We start from the raw sequence: 22,885 nt of genomic DNA, 5'->3' as shown, positions 1-22,885 counted from the left end.
TTTCTTTAAACGTTTATGTTTTTTACTTACTCTAAAATCCATACAAATCTGCATTGTTAGGAAGGTGAGCTATTTTTTTTATTTACTTGGTAGCAAATATGTCTGGGAAGAGATGAGACATATTGTCCTGGTAGCTATGAAGTATATAAAAGGAAACACAACTTAGAATTTGTAAGCTATGTGGTTATATTACTTTTAAGATAATTTTAGAAAGTCTGACAGTCACTGCCTGGAAAAGTGCATCCCACGGTCCTGGAAAATACTCAATTTGCCTCCTAGTTACAAGTAAGAGAGCAGTGAGGGAGTGGCTTTTTCAGCAGCCACGGGGAAGAAAAAGACTGCTCCTTTACAAGCCGGTTGTATTTGAAGCTCTGCTGAGTCCCCTGTCCCTTAAAATATAGGCAGTACTGTAAAAAGTAAAAACACCTGTAAATATGTATTTGTACAGTGAGGCAAGAACCAGCATCTGAAATAATACCAAAGAAAACATATTTTACACCCAAAACGCAATTATGGGAAGGATTAAGTGTCGGACTGGCCCACCGGGATAGCAGGAAAACTCCCGGTGGGCCAAGGTGTCAGTGGGCCCTCCTGCTTCTAAACATTTGGCTTATTTCATGACCACTCCCTATTTCTATGAGCATAAAGAGGCTAAATAGATGGAATAATATGTTATACTGTGGAAAGAAAAGAGAATAGGAGAATAGAGGTTGACTAATTAAAGGAAGAAAATAATACTTAGGGGCCCATTCACTAAGTTCGAGTGAAGGAATAGAGGTAAAATAGTTCGAATTTCAAATGTTTTTTCTGGCTACTTCGACCATCGAATTGGCTACTTCGACCTTCGACTACGACCTTCGAATCAACGATTCGAACTAAAAATCGTTCGACTAAAAAAAATTTGATAGTCGAAGTACTGTCTCTTTAAAAATTTCTTCGACCCCCTAGTACGCCACCTAAAACCTACCGAGGCCAATGTTAGCCTATGGGGAAGGTCCCCATAGGCTTGCTAACAATTTTATGATTGAAGGATAATCCTTCGATCGATGGATTAAAATCCTTTGAATCGTTCGATTCGAAGGATTTAATCGTTCGATCGAACGATAATTCCTTCGATCGTTCAATCGAACGAATTGCGCAAAATCCTTCGATATTCGAAGTCGAAGGATTTTAATTCGGCAGTCGAATATCGAGGGTTAATTATTGACCCTCGATATCGAGGGTTAATTAACCCTCGATATTCGACCCTTGATACATCTGCCCCTTAGAGTGAGCCACTGGTCTAAAGGTGTTTGGGTGGGCCCCTGGTCTAAGGGTTTTTGGTGGGCCCCTGGTGTCCCAGTCCGACACTGGAAGGATTATGAAAATTTGACCCTTATGCTCTTGGCTCTTCACCAATCCTAACAAAGTTTAGTTATAACAGCACAGAAATAGGTGAAGGTGCAAAGTTAAAGTTGTACAGGTGGACATAATGCAGTTGCCTTGCTGAAAAAAAAAAAATCTGTACTCAGACGTGCGTAGATTTTGACAATACTGCATGGACATGTTTGGTCAATTGTAGAGCTGTCCTGACAGATATTCCTGTAATACTGGTGGATCCAGGATGATCTGCCCTGACAGATAGATTTCATTGGTTGTTGGTCCAAAAGTTGTTCAATCCCTCTGCCTAAACTGCAACGTGAACGACTGCCTTTAGAGCAGGGTCCCCAAGACGCTGTGTATGAAAGCTCCAGAGAATGACACTCTGCACATTTGCAGCATTCTCCACATCTTCACTGTACTGAAACTCTCCCACTGGGACACACCTCTTCAGACAGGTCTCTCCGGTCAACCCGCCCAACTCGTCAAAGCGCATGCGCAGGCGATAGACTTTAAAAGGCTGAGACAGCGGCAGTAGCAGCCACGGGGCACAGACTGGGTAGTAAGTGGCGATGAGTCGGTGAGAGCAGAGACAGAGGACACAGCCCTATACACATACAGGTAAGTCTCTGCGGATACTGTTCCCACCCCAACAACACAATGTACTCCCTTCTCCTCATGTCCCTCCCTCGCAGCAACGAGCGGGCAACTTTAGCAGCTCAGTCTGGGGACTTTGTTTTGTGCCTCTCTCTGCGGGGAACCTCCAAGCCTTAATTGTCCCAGAAGCCCGGGGTCTGCATGGGGCAAAAGAAACAGGCAGTGCAGGTTAACATACTTGTCTGTGTGTCAAATCCATCCCTTGTACAATGGCAGAGCATGGGAGAACTGCACACAATCCTAGCACTGTCTGTGTATTTGCTTATAATACACAAAAGACATGAATATCTTGTAAATTATATCCTTATAAACGGTGAGTTCTGATGTCATCATCAGTTATAAACGGTGAGTTCTGATGTCATTTCTGTCACATGACTCAGTGAAACTTGTGTATTATAATAAATTACCCCAGTTGCAAAATATGAGGACATTAGAAGTTACCTCTGAGTTCCATGACCTGTATATGGTCATGAAACTCCTCGGTAACTTATATCATCCATATATTTTATAAGAGGGTGTATTTTATTCACTATATAAACGGTGAGTTCTGATGTCATCAGTTATAAACGGTGAGTTCTGATGTCATTTCTGTCACAGAAGTACCCCCAGTTGCAAATATGAGGCCTTCGGCCTCGTCTTTTTATATGGTCATGAAACTCCTCGGTAACATATTACAAGAGGGGGTTCTTTATTCACTATATAAACCCTAAGGGTTAGTTCACACGAGGAGATTCGGGGAGATTTTGTCGCCTGACGACTAATCGCTCGTTTTCTGAGCGACAATGGCCCCGAACTGCCTCAGCATGTTTTCCCATAGGCTATAATGAAAAGTCGCCTGCACTAATAATGCACACGCGCCGATGCATTTTCCATAGTTGCCTGAAGTTTCCTTGCGGACTATGGAAAACGCATCGCCGCGTGTGCATTAGCACAGACGACTTTTCATTATAGCCTATGGGAAAACACGCTGAGGCAGTTAGAGGAGATTGTCGCTCAGAAGACGAGGTGATTAGTTGCCAGGCAACAAAATCTCCCCGAATCTACTCGGGTGAACTAACCCTAAAACATTCTTTTAGCCTGTCCAATGCCTTAAGCAAGTGACCTGTCAGCACTGGAAATGCACTGGTTACTGGGACGTGTCCCATTTGCTAATACTTGCCAATGGGCACTAGGAAATGAAGGAGTCATTCTGTTACTGCTGCCAAATATATTCATATTTGTTTAATTGGTCGTATTAATGAGTTGGACTTGAACACACAGCACTTGAATTTTAGAAGCACACAGAATGCTGCCAGGAACAATGCAGAGAGGCTTTAAGCAAAGTATAAACTGTATATCAGTCCATCAGCAAGGTCTTCATTAGGACAGAGCTTAAGAATACAACATCATATTGAAACTTGATTTTTATATACAGGTATGGGACCTGTTATCCAGAATGCTTGGGACCTGGGGCTTTCTGGATAATGGATCTTTCCGTAATTTGGATCTTCATACCTTAAGTCTGTTAGAAAATTATGTAAACATTAAGGGGCAGATTTATCAAAGGTCGAGGTGAATTTTCAAATGAAAAAATTTCGAATTTCGAGCTATTTTGTCTGTACTTCGACTAGGGAATAGCTAAAATTTGCTTTGAATTTGAAAAAAATTAGAATAGCAAAATTTGTCATGTACTGTCTCTTTAAAAATTCAACCATTCGCCATCTAAAACCTGACAAATGTTGTTGCTGCTGTTTTAGCCTATGGGGGGCCTGCTAGAACCTATCTGGAGTCAATTGGTGGACTTTGAAAAATCTAAGGTTTTTTTGGGGAAAAATTTCAATCGGATTCGATCAAATGCGATATTTCTCCGATTCGAATACGGCAGAATATGGACCTATTCGATTGAAAACTGACCTATTCGACCAAAAAAAAAAAAAAACTTTGACTTAATTTAGTTTTTTCAATTCGAAATTTGTCCCTTGGTAAATATGCCCCTAAATAAACACAATGCTCTGGTTCTGCTTCCAATCAGGATTAATTATATCTTAGTGTGGATCAAGTACAAGGTATTGTTTTGTTATTATGAAGAAAAAGCAAAGCAATTTCAAAAATTTGGATTATTTGGATAAAATGGGGTCTATGGGAGATGGCCTTTTTGTAATTTGGAACTCTCTGGATAATATGGATATATATATGTATGCACACACATGCACTTTTGCACTTTACATGATGGTGTACTGTAGCTTGATAGCAGGAATGTATATTTCCTTTTAAATTTAATAAAATATTTTACAAGGCAATGTATTTTAATAGTTGAACACAACTTGCTGACAGCGGTTAATGTAGTGCATTGTGGAAATTCTGCTCTTTCCTTAATTTAAGCGTTCTGCCCAATTTCTGTCATCTCTTTCTCTATTTTAGTTTTGTTGCTGGAGCTGTGCTGAATTTCTCTCTGATCTTCCAGATGAGAATCGTGACTCACGTTAAATGAATACTTAGGATATGATTTTGTCCCTTTTTTCCCCACCTCCTCTAGACTTAATATGCATGTCCCCAAATTAACTATTTGTTGCCTAAAATACACACGATGGATGCACAAGCTTGTGCTTGTGCAATGGTAAGATATTGTGCTTCACTTTAAATGGCATTCATTTTATTATCATGAGGGTGGCTTAGCTAAAACTTCAAGAGGAAAGTTAAGGCGCTATTTGCCACTTAATGAATTAAGTTTGCCCAGGAGCAGTTACACATAACAACATAATCAACAGGTAGCTTTTACTAGTTACCCGTTTGGAAGCAAACATCTTATTGGTTGCTATGGGTTACTGCTCCTGGGCAAATTAAGTGCCTTTTATTAAATATGAGGGAAAGTGCGCTAAGTTATGTATGATATTTTCAGTCACCCAGTTTTTGCACCTAGCAATGCACCATCCTGTTAATAAGGTGCCATATATATTCATCTTGCCTGTGTCATGAATATTGAACAAATTGTTGAAACAGCAGTGAACGTACTAAGTTTAAAGGGCAAGTTAACCCCAGAGAAAAAATTTGCCTAATAAAAGAAAACATAATTCTAAGCAACTTTCCAATATACATTTATTGAAAATGTTCAGTGCTTTAAAGTTATTTGTAAAAACAATTGTTATTGAAAGCAGCATTGGCTTAACTCCTGGTTGTTACTTTTTAAACAATGTTGCAAAAGTCTTGGTTCCTCAGCAAAGACAGGTCTGTTAATCAGCAGCCTTGTCTTACATTGTATCAACAGTCTTAGACGTCAGGGCAGAGAATAGAAAGGGACAGATAAACACTGCTTTTAATAGCAATACATATACAAATAACTTAAAAACCATAGAAAATTTGTAATTAATGTATATCTCAAAGTTACTTAGATTAATGTTTTCTTTTATTAGGCAAATTGTTATTTTGGGGTTGACTTGCACTTTAATGACTTCTCACAGTTATTGACACATTCTTGTTTCGTGACACCTGTGCACATCAAAAATAATGCTTTGAGGAAAGATATTATGCAGAACTAGCCTACCTGTATTTCAGGTATTTAACTTTATATGTGGTATGTCGTCATGCATATCTGGGATGGTTCTTCTATAATGTTTCTTTTGTAACGATCAGCATTTGCTGTTAACATTATTGTTCTGCCAGTGGTATTGGATTGTTGAGTCCTGCAACAGAATAGATTTCTAAATAGGTTATGTCGTACTGTCTTCCATGGCTATTCAGTTTAAAGGAGAAGGAAAGGCAATTTACATTGGGTAAAGTAGCTGTTTTTATGGCAGGATTTTAAATAGCGATTAGAAATGTGAGATTTTTGGCAAACGCTTCAGTGTGGTGCTTAGCTGTGTGGTTACTTCCGTAGGGGCCTGTTAAGAGCATGTTCAGTTTCCCAAGAGGTCTGCAATATATCTGGAAGGCAATATACACCTGCATTATTTGACACGTTCAATTTAAGCATTTTAGTTTTCCAGTTAATTCTTTTTTTTTCTTGTTTAAATAGCAGTAGTTAAAGGGATACTGTCATGGGAAAAAAAAAATTTTTCAAAATGAATCAGTTAATAGTGCTGCTCCAGCAGAATTCTGCACTGAAATCCATTTCTCAAAAGAGCAAACAGATTTTTTTATATTCAATTTTGAAATCTGACATGGGGCTAGACATTTTGTCAATTTCCCAGCTGCCCCATGTCATGTGACTTGTGCTCTGATAAACTTCAATCACTCTTTACTGCTGTACTGCAAGTTGGAGTGATTATCACCCCCTCCCTTTTCCCCCCAGCAGCCAAACAAAAGAACAATGGGAAGGTAACCAGATAACAGCTCCCTAACACAAGATAACAGCTGCCTGGTAGATCTAAGAACAACACTCAATCGTAAAAACCCATGTCCCACTGAGACTCCTTCAGTTACATTGAGAAGGAGAAACAGCAGCCTGCCAAAAAGCATTACTCTCCTGAAGTGCAGGCACAAGTCACATGACATGGGGCAGCTGGGAAATTGACAAAATGTCTAGCCCCGTGTCAGATTTCAAAATTGAATATAAAAAAATCTGTTTGCTCTTTTGAGAAATGGATTTCAGTGCAGAATTCTGCTGGAGCAGCACTATTAACTGATTCATTTTGAAAAAAATTTTTTTTCCCATGACAGTATCCCTTTAAGTCAACCAGTATTGCAAGAATTCCTGGGAACATTTTGGTCATAAGTGGTAGATGTATTCAAGAAACTCCCTTTGTATGCAGACCTTATCTAAAACATCCAATTCTATTGCATTTGGAGAGAATGTATGTCTGTACTATAAGGCAATCCAATATTTTACCACTTCAGCCTCCTTGTAGTCATGTTTTAACGGATTATGTATTTTTATGAACCATGAATCATGGTAGAGTAAACTGAAATATAGGGCTTTTTTTCTGTCAGTTCCGTGCTCTCAGTGCCTATGTTAGGCATGTTCTGTCTGTTTCTGTTTTGTGTTCTACTGAATCTCAGGAAAGTGTTGGAGGCAAAAAGCCTGAGAAGCACAGACCAGAAGGTGATATTCTGTGGCACAAGGAAGAGCACAGTAACCTAACTGAAGAAGGGATTTAGATATAATACTATTTGTCCTGCAGCTTTCTTATAAATTTGGATTTTACCATTTTAAATTGCATTTAATTCTCCCTCCAACACAGATAACCACAAACAATTTCAGTGGATGAAAGGGGGTTGTCCACCTTTAATTTTAGTATGATGTGGAGAATGATATTCTGAGACAATTTATAATTGGTTTTCATTTTTTAATATTTGTGGTTTTTGTTTATCTTTTAATTCAGCCACTCTCCTGTTTGCAATTTTAGCAGTCTGGTTGCTAGCATCCAAATTACCCTAGCAACCATGCATTGATTTGAATAAGAGAATTAAATATGAATAGGAGAGTGTCTGGATCTAAAGACAAATTAGCAATAACAATACATTTGTAGCCTTACAGAGCTTTTGTTTTATAAATGGGGTCAGTGACCCTCCCCCATTTGAAATTTGGAAAAGAGAAGGAGTAGGCGAATCATTTAAAAAAAACATTTTAAACAATGAAGGTCAGTTGAAAAGTTGCATAGAATTGGCCATTTTATAACATACTAAAAGTTATCACCCCTTTAACATTAAAATGTTAAATATAATATTCAATTTACTAACCTTGCTACATTATATTAATGGTAATTGATGAGTAAAATGTGGGGACTGCAAATTTTGGAAGATATTTATTCAGACGTTATTATATTTTAATTATATTTGTTTAATCTTTAGCACTGGTGACACTCATCTATTTTAAAAAATAGCTGCTTGGCTAACCAGCAGAGATGGGGCTCTGAAAGGGGCACAGCAACCTTTGAACAAGAATCTCCAAGAAGATTGTTAGTTCTATTAATTGAAGCCTCCCAACAACTCATTTGTTCAATACAGAAGTCAAAAATGGTATAACTGTGGATTAAACAAGGTTCATTCACTTGCCTAGGTGTTATTAGCATAGAGCAGTGCTGTACTATGTACATGTAGTGAGTCAATTATATTCTTGCACATGTTTAAGGGCTGAATTATATGAAAACGGTGATCACACAAAAATGTCTATGGAGCCCTTGACCAGGCTGGGCACTTAAACATCCCTTGGAGGGTCACACTTATTAATCTGGTTGTTTAGGGGATTCGTTTTGGAATAACTGGGGCAAGGCTAGGGTGGTCACCTTTTCTGGAAAAAATACAATCCATCCTATATTTTTATCTTTCTGTCCTATTTATAACATTGGCACCAAGCATAATTTTTACTGGCCATGTGGCAACCGTGGCCATGACTGGGGCAGATAAGATATGTAACTGTGCATGCATTTTATGGTCCTGGCCCTGTGTTACTGGCTTGATGCTGTTTTTAACAGTTTTTTGTTTCAGCTAGCAGCAGTAAGTAGGGTTAAATGCATGTGAGTACTTAGGATGTGTATCATTTTTAAAATATTATATTATATTATCCCTTTTAAGTTTTGCCTGTTGCAACAGTTGCCAAGAATATCACCTACTATCCATTGTTTCCATGTTTGGCAAAGTCACAATTTTAAGTATTATGTGCCATTGATTAACACCATCAAGAGCTTGTATGCCTGAAAATGTTTTAGTCTATGCCTGAGATTTATACCATATATTTTACCTTGAAAGGGCAATATTCCCCCTTGTTCAGGATTCAATTTCTTGTATAGGGCTTATGCTGAATATACTTTTTGCAAACAGGGAAAGTGAAGCTATTCCAGTCATTACTTCCTTCCCTCCCCACTTTATTGTGCTGTTATCATAGGTGGATTTTAATGAAGGCTTGAAGAGGCTACGGGTAGGGGCACACTGGGCAATTCGGGGAGATTTAGTCGCCTGGTGATTAATCGGCTGTCTTGCGCATTCTATAATGAAAAGTCCCCTGCGGCATGGCACACGCGGTGCTTTGTATTCCGAAGTCACCCGAAGTTTCCTCTTGAGGCAACTTCAGAATACGAAGCGCCGCGTATGCCATGCCGCAGGCGACTTTTCATTATAGCCGGTGCAAGACAGAGGGAAGGTGTTCGGGGAGATTGGTCGCTGCAAAGATGAGGCGATTAGTTGCCAGGTGACTAGATCTCTCTGAATCGCCCAGTCTGTACCCTAAAGCTGGCCATGGACGTGCAGATTTTAGCCTTGAATCTGACAAACGATTGGATGTCGCAATCTTTCGACCTGCCACTAATCATTCAGATGAAATAAAATGTTTTTCCCATGACAGCAATCGTACGAAAGTTATGTACGACAAATTCTAGTGACAGTTACCCATTGATATTGTCAGATAGACAATACATGCAGAGAAATTATTGTTAGTTGACAGAAATCTTTTAACCTGTCTGATTGGCTAAACAACTGATTGCCATGGTACGACCAGCACTACCAGCAGTCTCCACTCCATGGACAATTTCCAGATACTATCCACTTAATTCAGACAATCCCACAGGATGGAAGCACTCATGAAAAACAAGTTTATTGAAATGTTCACATAATCCCCCACATCCAAGGCTACCATCAGTGCCCAAAGCCATGCAGCATCTTCCGTAGTCCCGACCGACGAAGAGCCCAAGTCCCGAAGAGCCCAAGTCCCGAAGAGCCCAAGTCCCGAAGAGCCCAAGTCCCGAAGAGCCCAAGTCCCGAAGAGCCCAAGTCCCGAAGAGCCCAAGTCCCGAAGAGCCCAAGTCCCGAAGAGCCCAAGTCCCGAAGAGCCCAAGTCCCAAAGAACCCAAGTCCTGAATAGCCAAAGTTCTGAACAGCCAAAGTTGAAGTCCTGAAGCTGCATAAAAGTTCCGAAGTTGAAGTCCAAAAGTCACAAAAGGAGCCGAACTTGAAGTCCCAATGCCACGGAAAGACCTATAGTCACGAAAGGAGCCGAACTTGAAGTCCTGATCCCGTGAAAAGAGCCAAAGTTGAAGTCCAGAAGCCACAAGTTCAGTTCTAATGAACACCAATGTGGGTTTTTTTAATTTTATTAAACCCCTGGCTACCAATGTTTTATTTTAATACTCTATAGGCCCCTACCACCAATGTTTTTTTTTTTATATATATTCTCTGGGGCCCGAATGTTAATTTGTAAGGGGGGGACCTGGTGCCAATATTTAAAAAAAAAAAGACTTTTAAGGGGGGCTCTGACCACCAATCATTTTTTAAAAACTTTTATGTGTTTACCATTTTTAGCGCTGATGTCTATTTCGTCTTTTAACTGTGGTGTGGAGTAGGTAGGATCTGGGGTGGGGCTTGGGGGCTGGGATGGGTGGGGATTGTGGGCTGGGATGGGCGGGGCTCAGGGGGCCCCCGGAAATTTTGTTGTACCGGACCCCATGATTTCTAATGGCGGTCCTGCTCACATCAACAAGCTATTTGAATTATTGATGTGGTGGATTTATTGATCTTTTCAATTGTTTTCTTATCTCCGTGCTAGGAATTTCAAAAGACTTTATAGTTAAAGAAAAATAATTTATTTTACTTAATTCAAATTCTTAGCCCAAGGTGCAGTCTAGAAGTTTAGCCAGAGTTGTTTTCTCTTATTTATCCAGTATTGGAAAATAATGCATCATCATGATCCCAATCAATCAATGCCAAAGGTTATGGAACTTTAACACAATAAAATAACTTTTCCTATCCCTCTTAGATCATCATAGCTACAACACGAAAGCAAGTTCAGTCATCACTCCCTTCTGTGTATAAACATTTGTAAAAAAAAAAAAAAACTTCCAGGATGCAGATTCCTATTTGTCACTATAATCACATTTATATTAATGATGTTTCCTCATGTTTTATTTGGTTGCTTGTTCCCCGGCAGCTAATTTGTAGGAAAGGTAAACATTTAAATGTCTTGATATTGAACAGTTTGTGGCCAGTTTTGTGAAAGGTTTGAATATATATAGCAGAGGTACCTCCTCAAGGTATTGGTCTCCCTGGATGTTCAGCCAACAGCACCATAAAGACCATTTGCAGCTCACACATACGAATGTAAAAAGGGGCAGCTTACCCTATTAATTGTGTAAAATTACAGTGCCTTGTGCATTAATGCTTAGTTTCTTATCTTTTGCACTTTTCTACATTTTACTGTTACTTTTTAGCATTAAAGGAAGACAGAAAGGTGAAATCACTGGGGGTGCCAAAAGTTAGGCACCCCCAGTGATTGTGTTCACTTTCTGTGGTGCTCACTGTGAAGAACCCCGTGCCAGTGCAGTTTTTTGCTAACTGAGCAGTGGCCTTGGGTATTTGGTAAGAGAATGCAATCACTGGGGGGGGGGGGTATTTAAAGCTGGGCATAGATGCAAAGATACAGTTGTATGAAATGAAGATTTGTACGAGCATGACTTTTGCATGATTGATGTCTGTCAGTTAATGGCCAGAACATTGTCTGATGTTTTCCCATTTATTTTAATCTGAATGGTTAATGGTAGATCATTAAACTGAAACAAACGAGCGTTCGTCACAAATCAACTCTGCGTGTCTATGGCCAGCTTTACTTTTGGCACCCCCCTCCCCCAGTGATTTCACCTTTCCTTCTGCTTTAATTGCAGTGATACAGTACAATTACATTTTCTTTCCTTAGGGTAATGGCACAGGGGTGTCTGAACCACAGCTATTTGAAGCCATAATGCCTCGGTTTGTGTCCTATTGACTTGACTGGGATTTGCTGCAATTTTCCCTGTATGGGCAGTTATTGTACAAAATGCTAATAAGTTTGTAGGCTGGTGTCCAGACATTCTATAAAATATTGCAGAAGGTCCAGCCTACAGCGACACAAGTAAACTTAAAGGAAAAGTAATGAAAATATCATGTAGTGTTGCCCTGCACTGGTAAAACTGATCTGTTTGTTTCCTGCTGTGGCGCAAATTGAAAAAAAGCTTTATGGCACAGGTCAAATAGTGGATAACAGATAACAACATTATGTTCTACAGAGCTTATCTGCTATCTGCTGTGTAACCTGAGCTTTTTCTCCATGGAATGGCTGCCCCCATTGCTACACAGGAGCATATTTATATAAACAATAGTAGTGTTTCTGAAGCAAACACAGCAGTTTTACCAGTGTAGAGATACACTGCTTTATATTTGTATTGCTTTAAAACACTTTCATTTTTTTTGATACTACTTTTACTTTAAACAATTAAGCTCACTGTCTCCATCAACACCCTACCCCAAAGCTACACAGAAGGCTGTCTTGGTAATGGGCAGCAATATTCTGTAGTGCATTGTGGGATGTTTGCAGTGATGTTGTGGAGGCTCACCTGCTGGCAAATCAGGTGATACTGATAATAATTTCCAGTGAACCCATGTACCAGGTAGCACCAGAAAGCAGTTTAATTAGTGAGTGAGTATGCCTACTACACAGGTATGTGACCTAATATCCAGGTAAGGTGACTTCGGAAAACAAAGTGATTCAAGTGCTACAATGTAAATCGCCGGCGGGAAGGCATTGCGGGGAGATTAGTCGCCCCGAAGAAGAGGCGATTTGTCGCTGGGCTACTAATCTCCCCCTGTAGCAGCATGTGCCACTGCCCTATGGTTGAGTGAAACTCACTAGCCACATCTGTTACCTGAATCGCTTCTGTGTATTTATTAGCTGAACTTTGCTTCAGCAAACAGGGCAAAGATAAGGCCCGTTGAGGAAAGAGGGAGTAGAAGTTAAAACTAGGGATATAAGGAAACACAAATAAATCAGTGTTTTTTCCTTTGGAAATATTGTTTACATTTGGGTCAATGGAACTCAGGACAATATTATACAATAAATTTTATATAATACTACAATACGTGACAAAAAAAAACCCCTGAACACTGGAGACCTAATATTTGCATAAAAGAGAAACGGCACAGAATAGCTAGAAATCTCTGCACAAATCTGGATGTTATAGTTGCTCTCTGTGGCTGTCACTGCTGCAGTTGGTTTGAAAGTAACTACAGGTATCATTATATATATGTATTGTGTTGCTGTATTCATTAGTGAGATTAATTACCTGTGTGTTGTGACTTTCCAATCCTATCTCAGCTAGTGTGTTCCTGTGTGCACATAAATAGAATATGGTGCAAAAGAGATTTTAGAAATAGAAATGTCTTAAAGGAGAAACAGCAAAGGTATGAAAGTCTGAAGGATTACATAGATAAAGCAAAGGCTATGGATTTAGAGGTTTTGAGTACTTAGAACAAGCATGGAGGCATGAATCTTCATTATGGGAAAGTTCTATTTCCTCCAGGGGGGTACAGCAGTTCTGTACAGAATCCCCATTATTTATATCCTTTTGTGGGAAATAACAGATGTTTTAGCTTAGTTTCTACGGGTACACATGTATACAGTATAAATGACACTTTCCATACCTCATCTGGGTATGTCTTACGATGAAACAAGACAAAGATTGTTAAATGTGCAGGGGTGCAGTCTTAGTCTGCAGCACTACACATGTTAATTGGCCACACTAGACTGTAGGGGGCATATTTATCAATGGTTGAATTTCGAATTGAAAAAACGTTGAAATTTGAATTCAAAAAGACCAACAGAAATTAAGTCAAAGTTTTTTTTGGGTCGAATAGCTCAGTTTTCGATCGAATATGTCCGTATTCAGCCAAATTTGAATCGTTTGAATCGATGGAATAGCGCATTTGATCGAATTCGATTTGAAGTTTTTCCTCAATTGACTCCAAATAGGTTCTAGGAGTTCCCCCATAGGCTAAAACAGCAATTCAGGTGGTTTTAGATGGTCGAATCGAATTTTTAAAGAGACAGTACATGATAAATTTTGATATTTGGACTATTCCGTAGTCGAAGTACACAAAAATAGCTTGAAATTCGATTTTTTTTTTAATTGGAAAATTCACCTCGACCTTTGATAAATCTGCCCCTTGGTGCTTCTAGGGTATGCCCATTTTTTTACATTATAGCCTCTGCAATCTATTGTCCGAACTGTACCTTTGTTTTCAGATATTTGACATTTCTCCAAATGAGTTTGCTTATTTTAAATGTAAGATCCAAGCTATTACCTGTCTTGCTGTTTGTGTGCATTGTCCTTGTCTAACCAATGAATTCCTGTGTTCTTGTCTTTTTTTCCTCCCCCATGTTTTATTCTTTTTATCTTTTCCACTATATTCTAATTTCCAATGATATCATCTTCGCCATCCCCCCCCCTATAAGCTTCTTTACATATTGTTATTTTAAATTAACTGCTTTCTCTGTGTTATTTTTGGTATAGTTTTACTTTATTACAATATACTTGCTTATCCTAGCAACAAACCAGTTACAGAGCTGGAAAGAATGAGTGTGCAGAGCTGAGGAATGTTGAAATACCTGCTGCCCTCACAAAGAATAGGAGAATGCCCCCTCCCAGCATAGTATCAAGTACCACTTTATGTAAATCCAGAGAATCTGAGAGTCCAGGCAGCCACAGTTCCCCAGGGCTTCCCTTTATAAAAGAGCAAGACTAAGGTAATGCAGATCAAAGCAAAAACAACCTATTGTGTGTGGTAATCTTTATGCCTCTCAAATGTGGGAGTCCATGGTAGTACATGGTTTATACAGGTGTCAAACCTTATGTAATTTAAGTATGTCATCAATTACAGTTTAGGAAACATGTATGTCCTAGTTTATATCTGAAATCATACTTGAACCGTCATTGTTCAATGTTTTTATTTTATGTTGGTTGCTTCTAGGTATGAGAGATTCCAAATCAGTTTTTTAGAAATAATAAAAAAAATAATATCCACAAAGTTTGCCCCAAAAATAGCCTCAAATTGTTGAAAAGCCGCAATAACTATAATTCCTTTGCCACCATACAAAAAGGGTGATTTTTTTTTTTTGATCACACAAGTATTTATTCTCTCCCTGTATGCCTGGCCATTTACTTTTTAGGATATTGGGAATTGGCAGTTTTATATTGCTGGATTTGCTGATTTTTTTTAATTAAGGGCCACTATTCACATAATATAATTACTCTCCTAGTTATTGAAATTTGCAGTAAGATAAGTAAAAATATTAATTGACATTTAATCTACAACTGCAGGTCCCATGAACTGAATGAGCCTTTAAAAAAAAAAAAGCTGTTATTTTAGTTACTGTATGTTGTTACAGTAATACCAGGCTTTACTTTGTGCATTAAATTCTACACAAATCTAAACAGGAATTTGACATAAAATATTTGATTGAATTGACTTTTAGAAGAAAATAAGTTAAAGTTAGCAGAGGAATTTCGTTTCTGGCAAAATTAAGATTTGCAGAAAGCATCTTTTCAACAAATAGCAAATTAAACTGAAGGTACAGAATTTACCAACATTAAAAGCTTTCCTTTGTTCCACCAAGAAGAAAAGGATCATAACAAATCCAATATACCAATTCAGTTGGAGGTAAAGTGATACATTCCTGAGCTTTTCAAATGTAAATGTGTTTATTTCCCATCTCTATATCTAGTTCTAATCGATCCTGCTGTCCATGTGGAACTGATAGAAAAGATTTCTAAATGAGTATAGCAGCATATATAGCTATAGCTGCTCCAGTCCACTAGGGAAGGGCACCCTACCATTATTAAATACAGTATGTTATGTTAACGAATAACTTGCAATAAAGTTTTAATTGAATTTTTAATACAACAAAGGTAAAACTCATAAGTGTTCTAATAATGTAATAATTTAGAGCAGAATGTATTTGGTCAATGCTTTTTTGTGTACTGACAATATAAGAAAGGCAGGAACAACACTTGTTCTCAACTACTTTTATTCAGCCACAGACATGACTTATTTGATTTTTTTCTTTGTTTGACCATTGAACAGACCCTAAACGATTGGATTACGTGACCAAAATCTATTTAAGGGCTTTAGCGCAGGCAACTTTTCATTATAGGGGACGGGAAGAAACGCAAAGGCAGTTCGGGGAGATTGTCGCCCAGAAGAAGTGATTAGTCGCCAGGCGACTAAATCTGCCCGAATCTGCTCATGTGGACTGACCCTAAAATGTTGTTTAGCAGGTGATTGTTATTTACTATATATATTCATTTGCCAGATGAATTGGCAATCTTGTTCTGCGGGTATGTTCAGAATAACCCATTAAACAAGTTGCCGAATTGACTAGTCATTCCGTTATCAGATGGACAAACAGGATCATGATGTGTATGTCCAGCTTTAGAAGCAGGAAGTCTGGTTCAGGTTTGCATTAACCTCCGTATGATCCAAGATTACATCTGCCCTGAGTCTCAAGAAATTCAGTTCTAGTGTATGTGCATTTGTTTATTAAAAAAGCGATTGTTAGAGCATACTGTAGTCTAGCTACAAAGCATCTAATTTCTGTGTAGAGCAAACCCTAAAGCTGGCAAACTTGCAGCATTATTTTTTTTTTTATTATTTTCACCTGATTTGGGAGGGAAACTTTTCCCCAATGAGGCAAATAAAGGCTTCAGATTTAAATTATTTATTATTTTTTATATTTATAATATATTTAGTATTATATATATTTTATTATACTATTTTTTATTTAACCCTCCTCTAAATCAACTAGCAGGTAGGCAGGTGTCATTTAGACCAAAAGGTTGAATTTCATGGATGCAATTACTAATTTACTATGCTAGCAGTTGCCAAAATAGGCACAAATAAATGGCAAAACCATTACTTTTCTTTATATTACCCCCAGGACCCATGATGACCAGTCTAGGTAATATGTATAGATACACAGACTGAATTCAAAGGTAACTGGTGCAGTCTTCAAGCTGAGGATGCCATACGTCTGCACTTTTTCTGGGGTTTGAGAATTTTTACCAATATTTTTGCATTCACGTGTGCAGTGCTTTACAAAGCTCACAAGCACAGCACTACCCTGATGAAACTTACCATGGAAAAGAAAAAGCCTCGCCCTACAAAGTTTGTATTGTATTTAAGTAAATCGCAGCCTGTTTATCTACCAGTTGTTATCAGATGTTCAGAACAATGCGTGAGAGATAAAAGACCGTTCATGTGAAAGTTCTAGTTTGTTCGGATTTTATTGTCTTGATGTCATGGCTGCTCCCATTTTGCAGAGTTAACAGAGAAAGTGAAGAATTCTTTGATTACATAACGTGATATATAAACTTTCCCTTAAAGGAAAACTATACCCCTAAAATGAACACTTAAGCAACAGATAGTTCATATCATATTAAGTGGCATATTAAAGAATCTTACCAAACTGGAATATATATTTAAGTAAATATTGCCCTTTTACATCTCTTGCCTTGAGCCACCATTTCGTGATGGTCTGTGTGCTGTCTCAGAGATCACCTGACCAGAAATACTTCAACTCTAACTGTAACAGGAAGAAGTGAGGAAGCAAAAGACACAACTCTGTCTGTTAATTGGCTCATGTGACCTAACATGTATGGTTTGTTGGTATGTTTGTGAGCACAGTGAATCCTACGATCCCAGGGGGCGGCCCTTATTTTTTAAAATGGCAATTTTCTATTTATGATTACCCAATGGCACATACTACTAGAAAAGTATATTATTATGAAAATGGTTTATTTACATGAAGCAGGGTTTTACATATGAGCTGTTTTATGCAATATCTTTCTATAGAGACCTACATTGTTTGGGGGGTATAGTTTTCCTTTAACACACTGTGCAATCATATGTCAAATAGAGGTGGTGTTTATTTACTGCACAATCTATTGAAAGTGTCTGTCAGATAGGAATATAGCAGGTGCTGATAAACTATTTTACTGAGTCCACGTCATGGGCACTGTGGCTGGTGGTTTTGTGGAACAATCAGCAGGCATTGCATGTTCAACTCACCTCCAAACACAAAAACAGTGATTGATTCAGAAAAAAGTTATGCAGTGTTAGACAGAATATATATATATATATATATATATATTTATATATTTATTAAAAAATTTTATTATATTGAATGCAATTTCTGAGTAACTGAAAAAACAAGTCTGCAAGCTTTGAGGAAAATAAAACCTAAATGTCAGTCAAAGGGTTACATCATATGTACCTACTTGAGTAACAGGCCATTACTTCTATAGACAACAGCAGACGTAAAGGTGTAAATGTTTTTTGTTATTTTTATTTTCTAGGTTTTGATATTTATGAATTTGGATCCTGTCTTATGGGGGACACCTTCCTGACTTTTACTTCATCAACATTTGTCATTTTAACCACTGCTAAATCACCTGGTCTTCACATGAGAGATGGGTCTTTGTAAACGGAATACAAATTTCAGAAGGATACACTGTTATTGGACTTAAAGGGCTTACATGAACCCGTAAGCAGTGCTAATTAAGAAAATGCTGCATGCAGGAATCCAAGAACATCTAAGTACCCCACATGCACAGCTACTTCTTATAAACCTACTAACATGTGGTCTGGAGGTGTGCCTGGCTGCAGGGGTCACATTCGTTCCCCCTCTTCTCTTGGAAGCTGGAGTGGAAGGCAAATTCATGACAATGGTGTTAGGTGAGTCATACACTTAAAATCATTCCTAATAAGAATCTGACTGATCTGATTACAAGCAGATTTAATTTTAGCAAAATACAGGTAGATGTTAGCCAGTGTGGTTTAAAACTGGCCAAACTGAACAATCCTAGCTGTCATGTACACCCAGCTTCGCTCTCTGCCTTGTTGACTAAAAGTCTTCAAGTAAGATTATTACTAATTCGCTCTGGAAAAGAAAACCATGTAATTATTCCCAAATGACTGACAAAGCTGATCATCACTGAGTAGCCCTGGTGTTGGTCACATAATAAGCAAAGTTTCCATGAATTATTAAGGAACAGTTTACACCCCTTTAATTCAATTAATAGGACTGAACATACTTTTTGCCAATTGCTGTAATAAATAAATATCTTTTTTTTTATTTCTGCCACTAAACAAACCTCTGATTTTTTTTTTCCCCTTCTTGGGTAGGTATTGGACCTATCGTTGGTCTTCTAGTTGTTCATCTCATTGGATCTGCTAGCGACAGCTGGACTAGCAGGTATGGCCGTCGTCGCCCCTTTATCTGGCTTATGTGCGTTGGAGTGATGTTGAGCCTCATTATCATTCCTTACTCCAGTCACCTTGCCAGTCTGCTAGGTGCCAATCATGCTGGAATAGAGGTTGCTTTCCTAGTGCTGGGCATAGGACTGTTGGACTCCTGTGGACAGGTTTGCTTGACGCCTTTGGAAGCTTTGCTCTCTGACCTTTTTCCAGAGGGAGAGAGCTGCAGAAGGGCATTCTCTGTGTATGCACTGACAGTTGGACTTGGAGCCTGCATTGGAACTATGTTGCCAGCTGTGGACTGGAGCGGTATTTGGCTGGCAAAGCAATTAGGTGGGCAAGAGCAGTTTCTCTTCCTCTTACTACTTGTTATTTTCACTGGATGTGTCATTGCAACATTCTTTGTCTCTGAAGAACTGAAGCCAAGTATTATACAAGTGGAAGTGCCAGGAGATCACCCAGTCAGAAAAGGACCTTGTCTACAGGCTTGTCAGTTGTGGACGTTTCCCCTCAGAGCGTGGCAGCTGGTGCTGACATTAAGAAGCATGTGTGCATTGTTTCCACGGCTCAGGACATTCTGTTGCAAAGTGCCCATTGCTCTTTGGCACCTGTTTGTAGCACAGTTGTGCTCCTGGATGGGTCTTATGACCTTTATGCTCTTTTACACTGACTTTGTGGGTGAGGGTCTGTACAAAGGTGTTCCAGTAGCAAAGCCAGGCACAGAAGACAGACTGCGTTATGATGAAGGTGCGTTTTGGTATAGGTGAATGATTTTTTTCTGGTGCAGAACATACAAAGTTGTTAGTTGTATAAGGACTATAATTTACATTTCACTGGTTTCCACATGCTTTTTTATAACCTGTACGTCTTTTTTAACTTGTGTTTTTTCAGGACTTTGTTATAGTCCTGACTCACGATTACCTCTTAACATGGCTTACTACTGTGTCCAGCTGTGCGGTTCATATCCCAAATATCCTAACATCTGCCTGACTCTCTCTTCCAATTTTTAGGAGTAAGAATGGGAAGCATGGGACTCTTCCTTCAGTCTGTAATTTCTATGATGTTCTCCTGCTCAATGGAGTATCTAATCAAGATGTTTGGCACCCGGTCAATTTACATTGCTAGCATTGTCTGCCTCCCATTGGCTACAATAGTCATGTGCTTCACAAGCAGCGTTACCATTGTGACAATATCAGCTGCCATGACAGGCTTCACCTTCTCTGTTCTCCAGATTGTGCCATACACCCTCACAACATTTTATCACAATAACCGTCAAGTAAGTAAGCAGCTAGTAATCTTCCTAACCTTTATATTGAATGAAATGAGTCAAGTTCTTCAGCATGCAAGGGTGTTTACTTGTGTGTGTCATAATGCACAAGCATTTAAAAGGCACTGTGTTAAAAAAAAGATCAAGCCCTGATTTTTCTGAGAATGTGCAGTAATTGCTGAAGAATCTCTGGGTCGGAATATTGTACCATCCGGGGGGCAGCAATACCATGAAAAAATCTTAGTGCTGATGAACTTTCATGTTTCATTTTTAATAAAGAGCAAATACAGTTATTTAGAAAGATGTCCTTTATCTGCAACCCCCTCTAAGCTGCAATTTGCTTCTAGGCAAAGTCTACAGAAAGCTTGACACTTGCAAGCATATTAAAGACCTGAAATACCTGCATTTTCAGAAGATACTAATACAGCATTCTTGCCAAAGACTTAGCCTAATCCTGCTGTAGGTAGTATTTGCATGACAGGAAACAAAGTTAAAATGCTTCTGTACACACATAATTGTAGGTCATAAAATGTATGAAGTCTATGTTATTATGAAAATGCTTGCTGAAGGCAGGTTTAAATTCAAAGAAATGATTGCTGTTTCCCGTGGATATTTTCTTTCAAGTTGCAGGAATGTTTAAGTGCTAAAGTTAGGGAGCTGGACAGCTCATTTTCACTGGTGCCCAGTGGGCTGCTTCATTTAGGGTGTCCATACCTATTGCAGTAACCCTGTCTGAGAAACTTTATTGCATTCTTCTCTTGTCTTCACCATTTTTATCTCTTTTCCTCTTGTATTTTTCTCTTTTCTGCTTTCATTGGATGGGCTTCATATCTGAGGCTGCGAGAAATTCTCCTATTGTTCTGTAAGTCCCAGCACCTAGCATTACAGATAGTGTGCCATAGATGTAAATGGTTCTTTAGCATATTAATGGAGCCTACTGGGTGACTATCTTATTTTTCAAGACTAAAAAGATTAAAGGGATACTGTCATGGGAAATTTTTTTTTTTCAAAATGAATCAGTTAATAGTGCTGCTCCAACAGAATTCTGCACTGAAATCCATTTCTCAAAAGAGCAAACAGATTTTTTTTTTTTTATATTCAATTTTTAAATCTGACATGGGGATAGACATATTGTCAATTTCCCAGCTGCCCCAAGTCATGTGACTTGTGCTCTGATAAACTTCAATCACTCTTTACGGCTGTACTGCAAGTTGGAGTGATATCTCCCCCCCCAGCAGCCAAACAAAAGAACAATGGGAAGGTAACTAGATAACAACTTCTGAACACAAGATAACAGCTGCCTGGTAGATCTAAGAACAACACTCAATAGTAAAAACCCATGTCCCACTGAGACACATTCAGTTACATTGAGAAGGAAAAACAGCAGCCTGCCAGAAAGCATTTCTCTCCTAAAGTGCAGGCACAAGTCACATGACTGGGGCAGCTGAGAAATGTCTAGCCCCATGTCAGATTTTAAAATTGAATATAAAAAAATCTGTTTGCTCTTTTGAGAAATGGATTTCAGTGCAGAATTCTGCTGGATCAGCACTATTAACTGATTCATTTTGAAAAAAATTTTTTTTCCCATGACAGTATCCCTTTAATATTCTTTATGTTATTGTTCATATATCATATTATATATTATTGTATTTCTATTGTATCCTTTATTTAAATAGCACCAATAACCTGCCTGTATTGTCTATACCAATAGCTGTTTATGTAATCTGAGTATTTTTTTCCATAGATGCAGCTGCCCAAATATAAAGATGCTGGTGTTTATAATAATGTGACTGAGAAAGAGCAAAAGACAGGATTCCATAAAGACACCCCAAATGGTGTGTCACTGTTCCCATCTCACTCACCTCCACTGTGCCTGGACCCAGACTGTGATGGAGCTGTCACTGTAGCAGAGCCTTCTGCACCAAAGCATGGAATCTGCCTCGATATGGCCATCCTAGACAGTGCCATTCTTCTATCACAGGTGGTGCCATCACTCATCATGGGTTTTATTGTGCAGATGACACAGACAGTCACAGCATACGTTGCTGTTGCCGCAGCCTTTGGATTTATAGCCATCTACTTCTCCAACAAAGTGGTGTTTGATAAAAATGACTTGACCAAACTGACAGCACATTAGTGCAAAAAACAGTAAAGGCTCTATCTGGCCTGAAATCTTAGTTAACTTATCTTACAGAGGTTCAGTTTAATGTCTGCAATATGTCCTACCAGAGAATTTTATTTAAAAACTGAATGGGAGACTGGACCAAAGTGTTTTGTAAATACGGTCATTGTTGTGTTATATCCCATTCCAGAAGAAGATTTTAGGTTGCTGTTAAATTGTCAGTTATTGCAATGAAAACGGAGCCTTTGGCTTTGATATAATGCATTTCATTGTTTCCACCCTTTTCAGTCTTGCTGCACACTTACCATTTTAAAAGTATATTGGTTTACCAAAAGAAATAGTGCTCATTCATAATATTGAATAGCTACACATTGAACATTAGTTCATAAGTCATAGTCCCACTGATCCCAACAAAAAACAAAAAGAACATGTGTTTTAAAGTGCCAGTAGTAGCCAATAAGACATTGGTTTTGAATCTACTGCAAGCTGGAAAATTAAAGCAAGGACTGGACTGA

The 22,885-nt window shown here is 38.5% G+C and overlaps 1 protein-coding gene across 2 annotated transcripts; it reads left to right on the top strand.

Moving 5' to 3' along the window:
- The first annotated feature begins 1,705 nt into the window (after positions 1 to 1,705).
- LOC108709476 (solute carrier family 45 member 3) lies at positions 1,706 to 22,511 on the top strand. Of its 2 annotated transcripts, XM_018249371.2 has the most exons (6): positions 1,706 to 1,980; positions 14,275 to 14,473; positions 18,081 to 18,459; positions 18,910 to 19,728; positions 19,992 to 20,257; positions 21,993 to 22,511. In XM_018249371.2, exons 3-6 carry the CDS (start codon positions 18,291 to 18,293, stop codon positions 22,383 to 22,385), a joined length of 1,647 nt encoding a protein of 548 aa, XP_018104860.1. In that variant the 5' UTR covers positions 1,706 to 1,980; positions 14,275 to 14,473; positions 18,081 to 18,290; the 3' UTR covers positions 22,386 to 22,511. The 2 variants fall into 2 exon arrangements, with proteins under 2 accessions (XP_018104860.1, XP_018104859.1); XM_018249370.2 differs by lacking the exon at positions 14,275 to 14,473.
- Positions 22,512 to 22,885: the final 374 nt, after the last annotated feature.

The sequence above is a fragment of the Xenopus laevis genome, chromosome 2S, assembly GCF_017654675.1.
Source record: "Xenopus laevis strain J_2021 chromosome 2S, Xenopus_laevis_v10.1, whole genome shotgun sequence".
Lineage (NCBI taxonomy): Eukaryota > Metazoa > Chordata > Amphibia > Anura > Pipidae > Xenopus > Xenopus laevis.
Note: the sequence above shows the minus strand (reverse complement) of the source record. Positions and strands in the feature narration are given on the sequence as shown.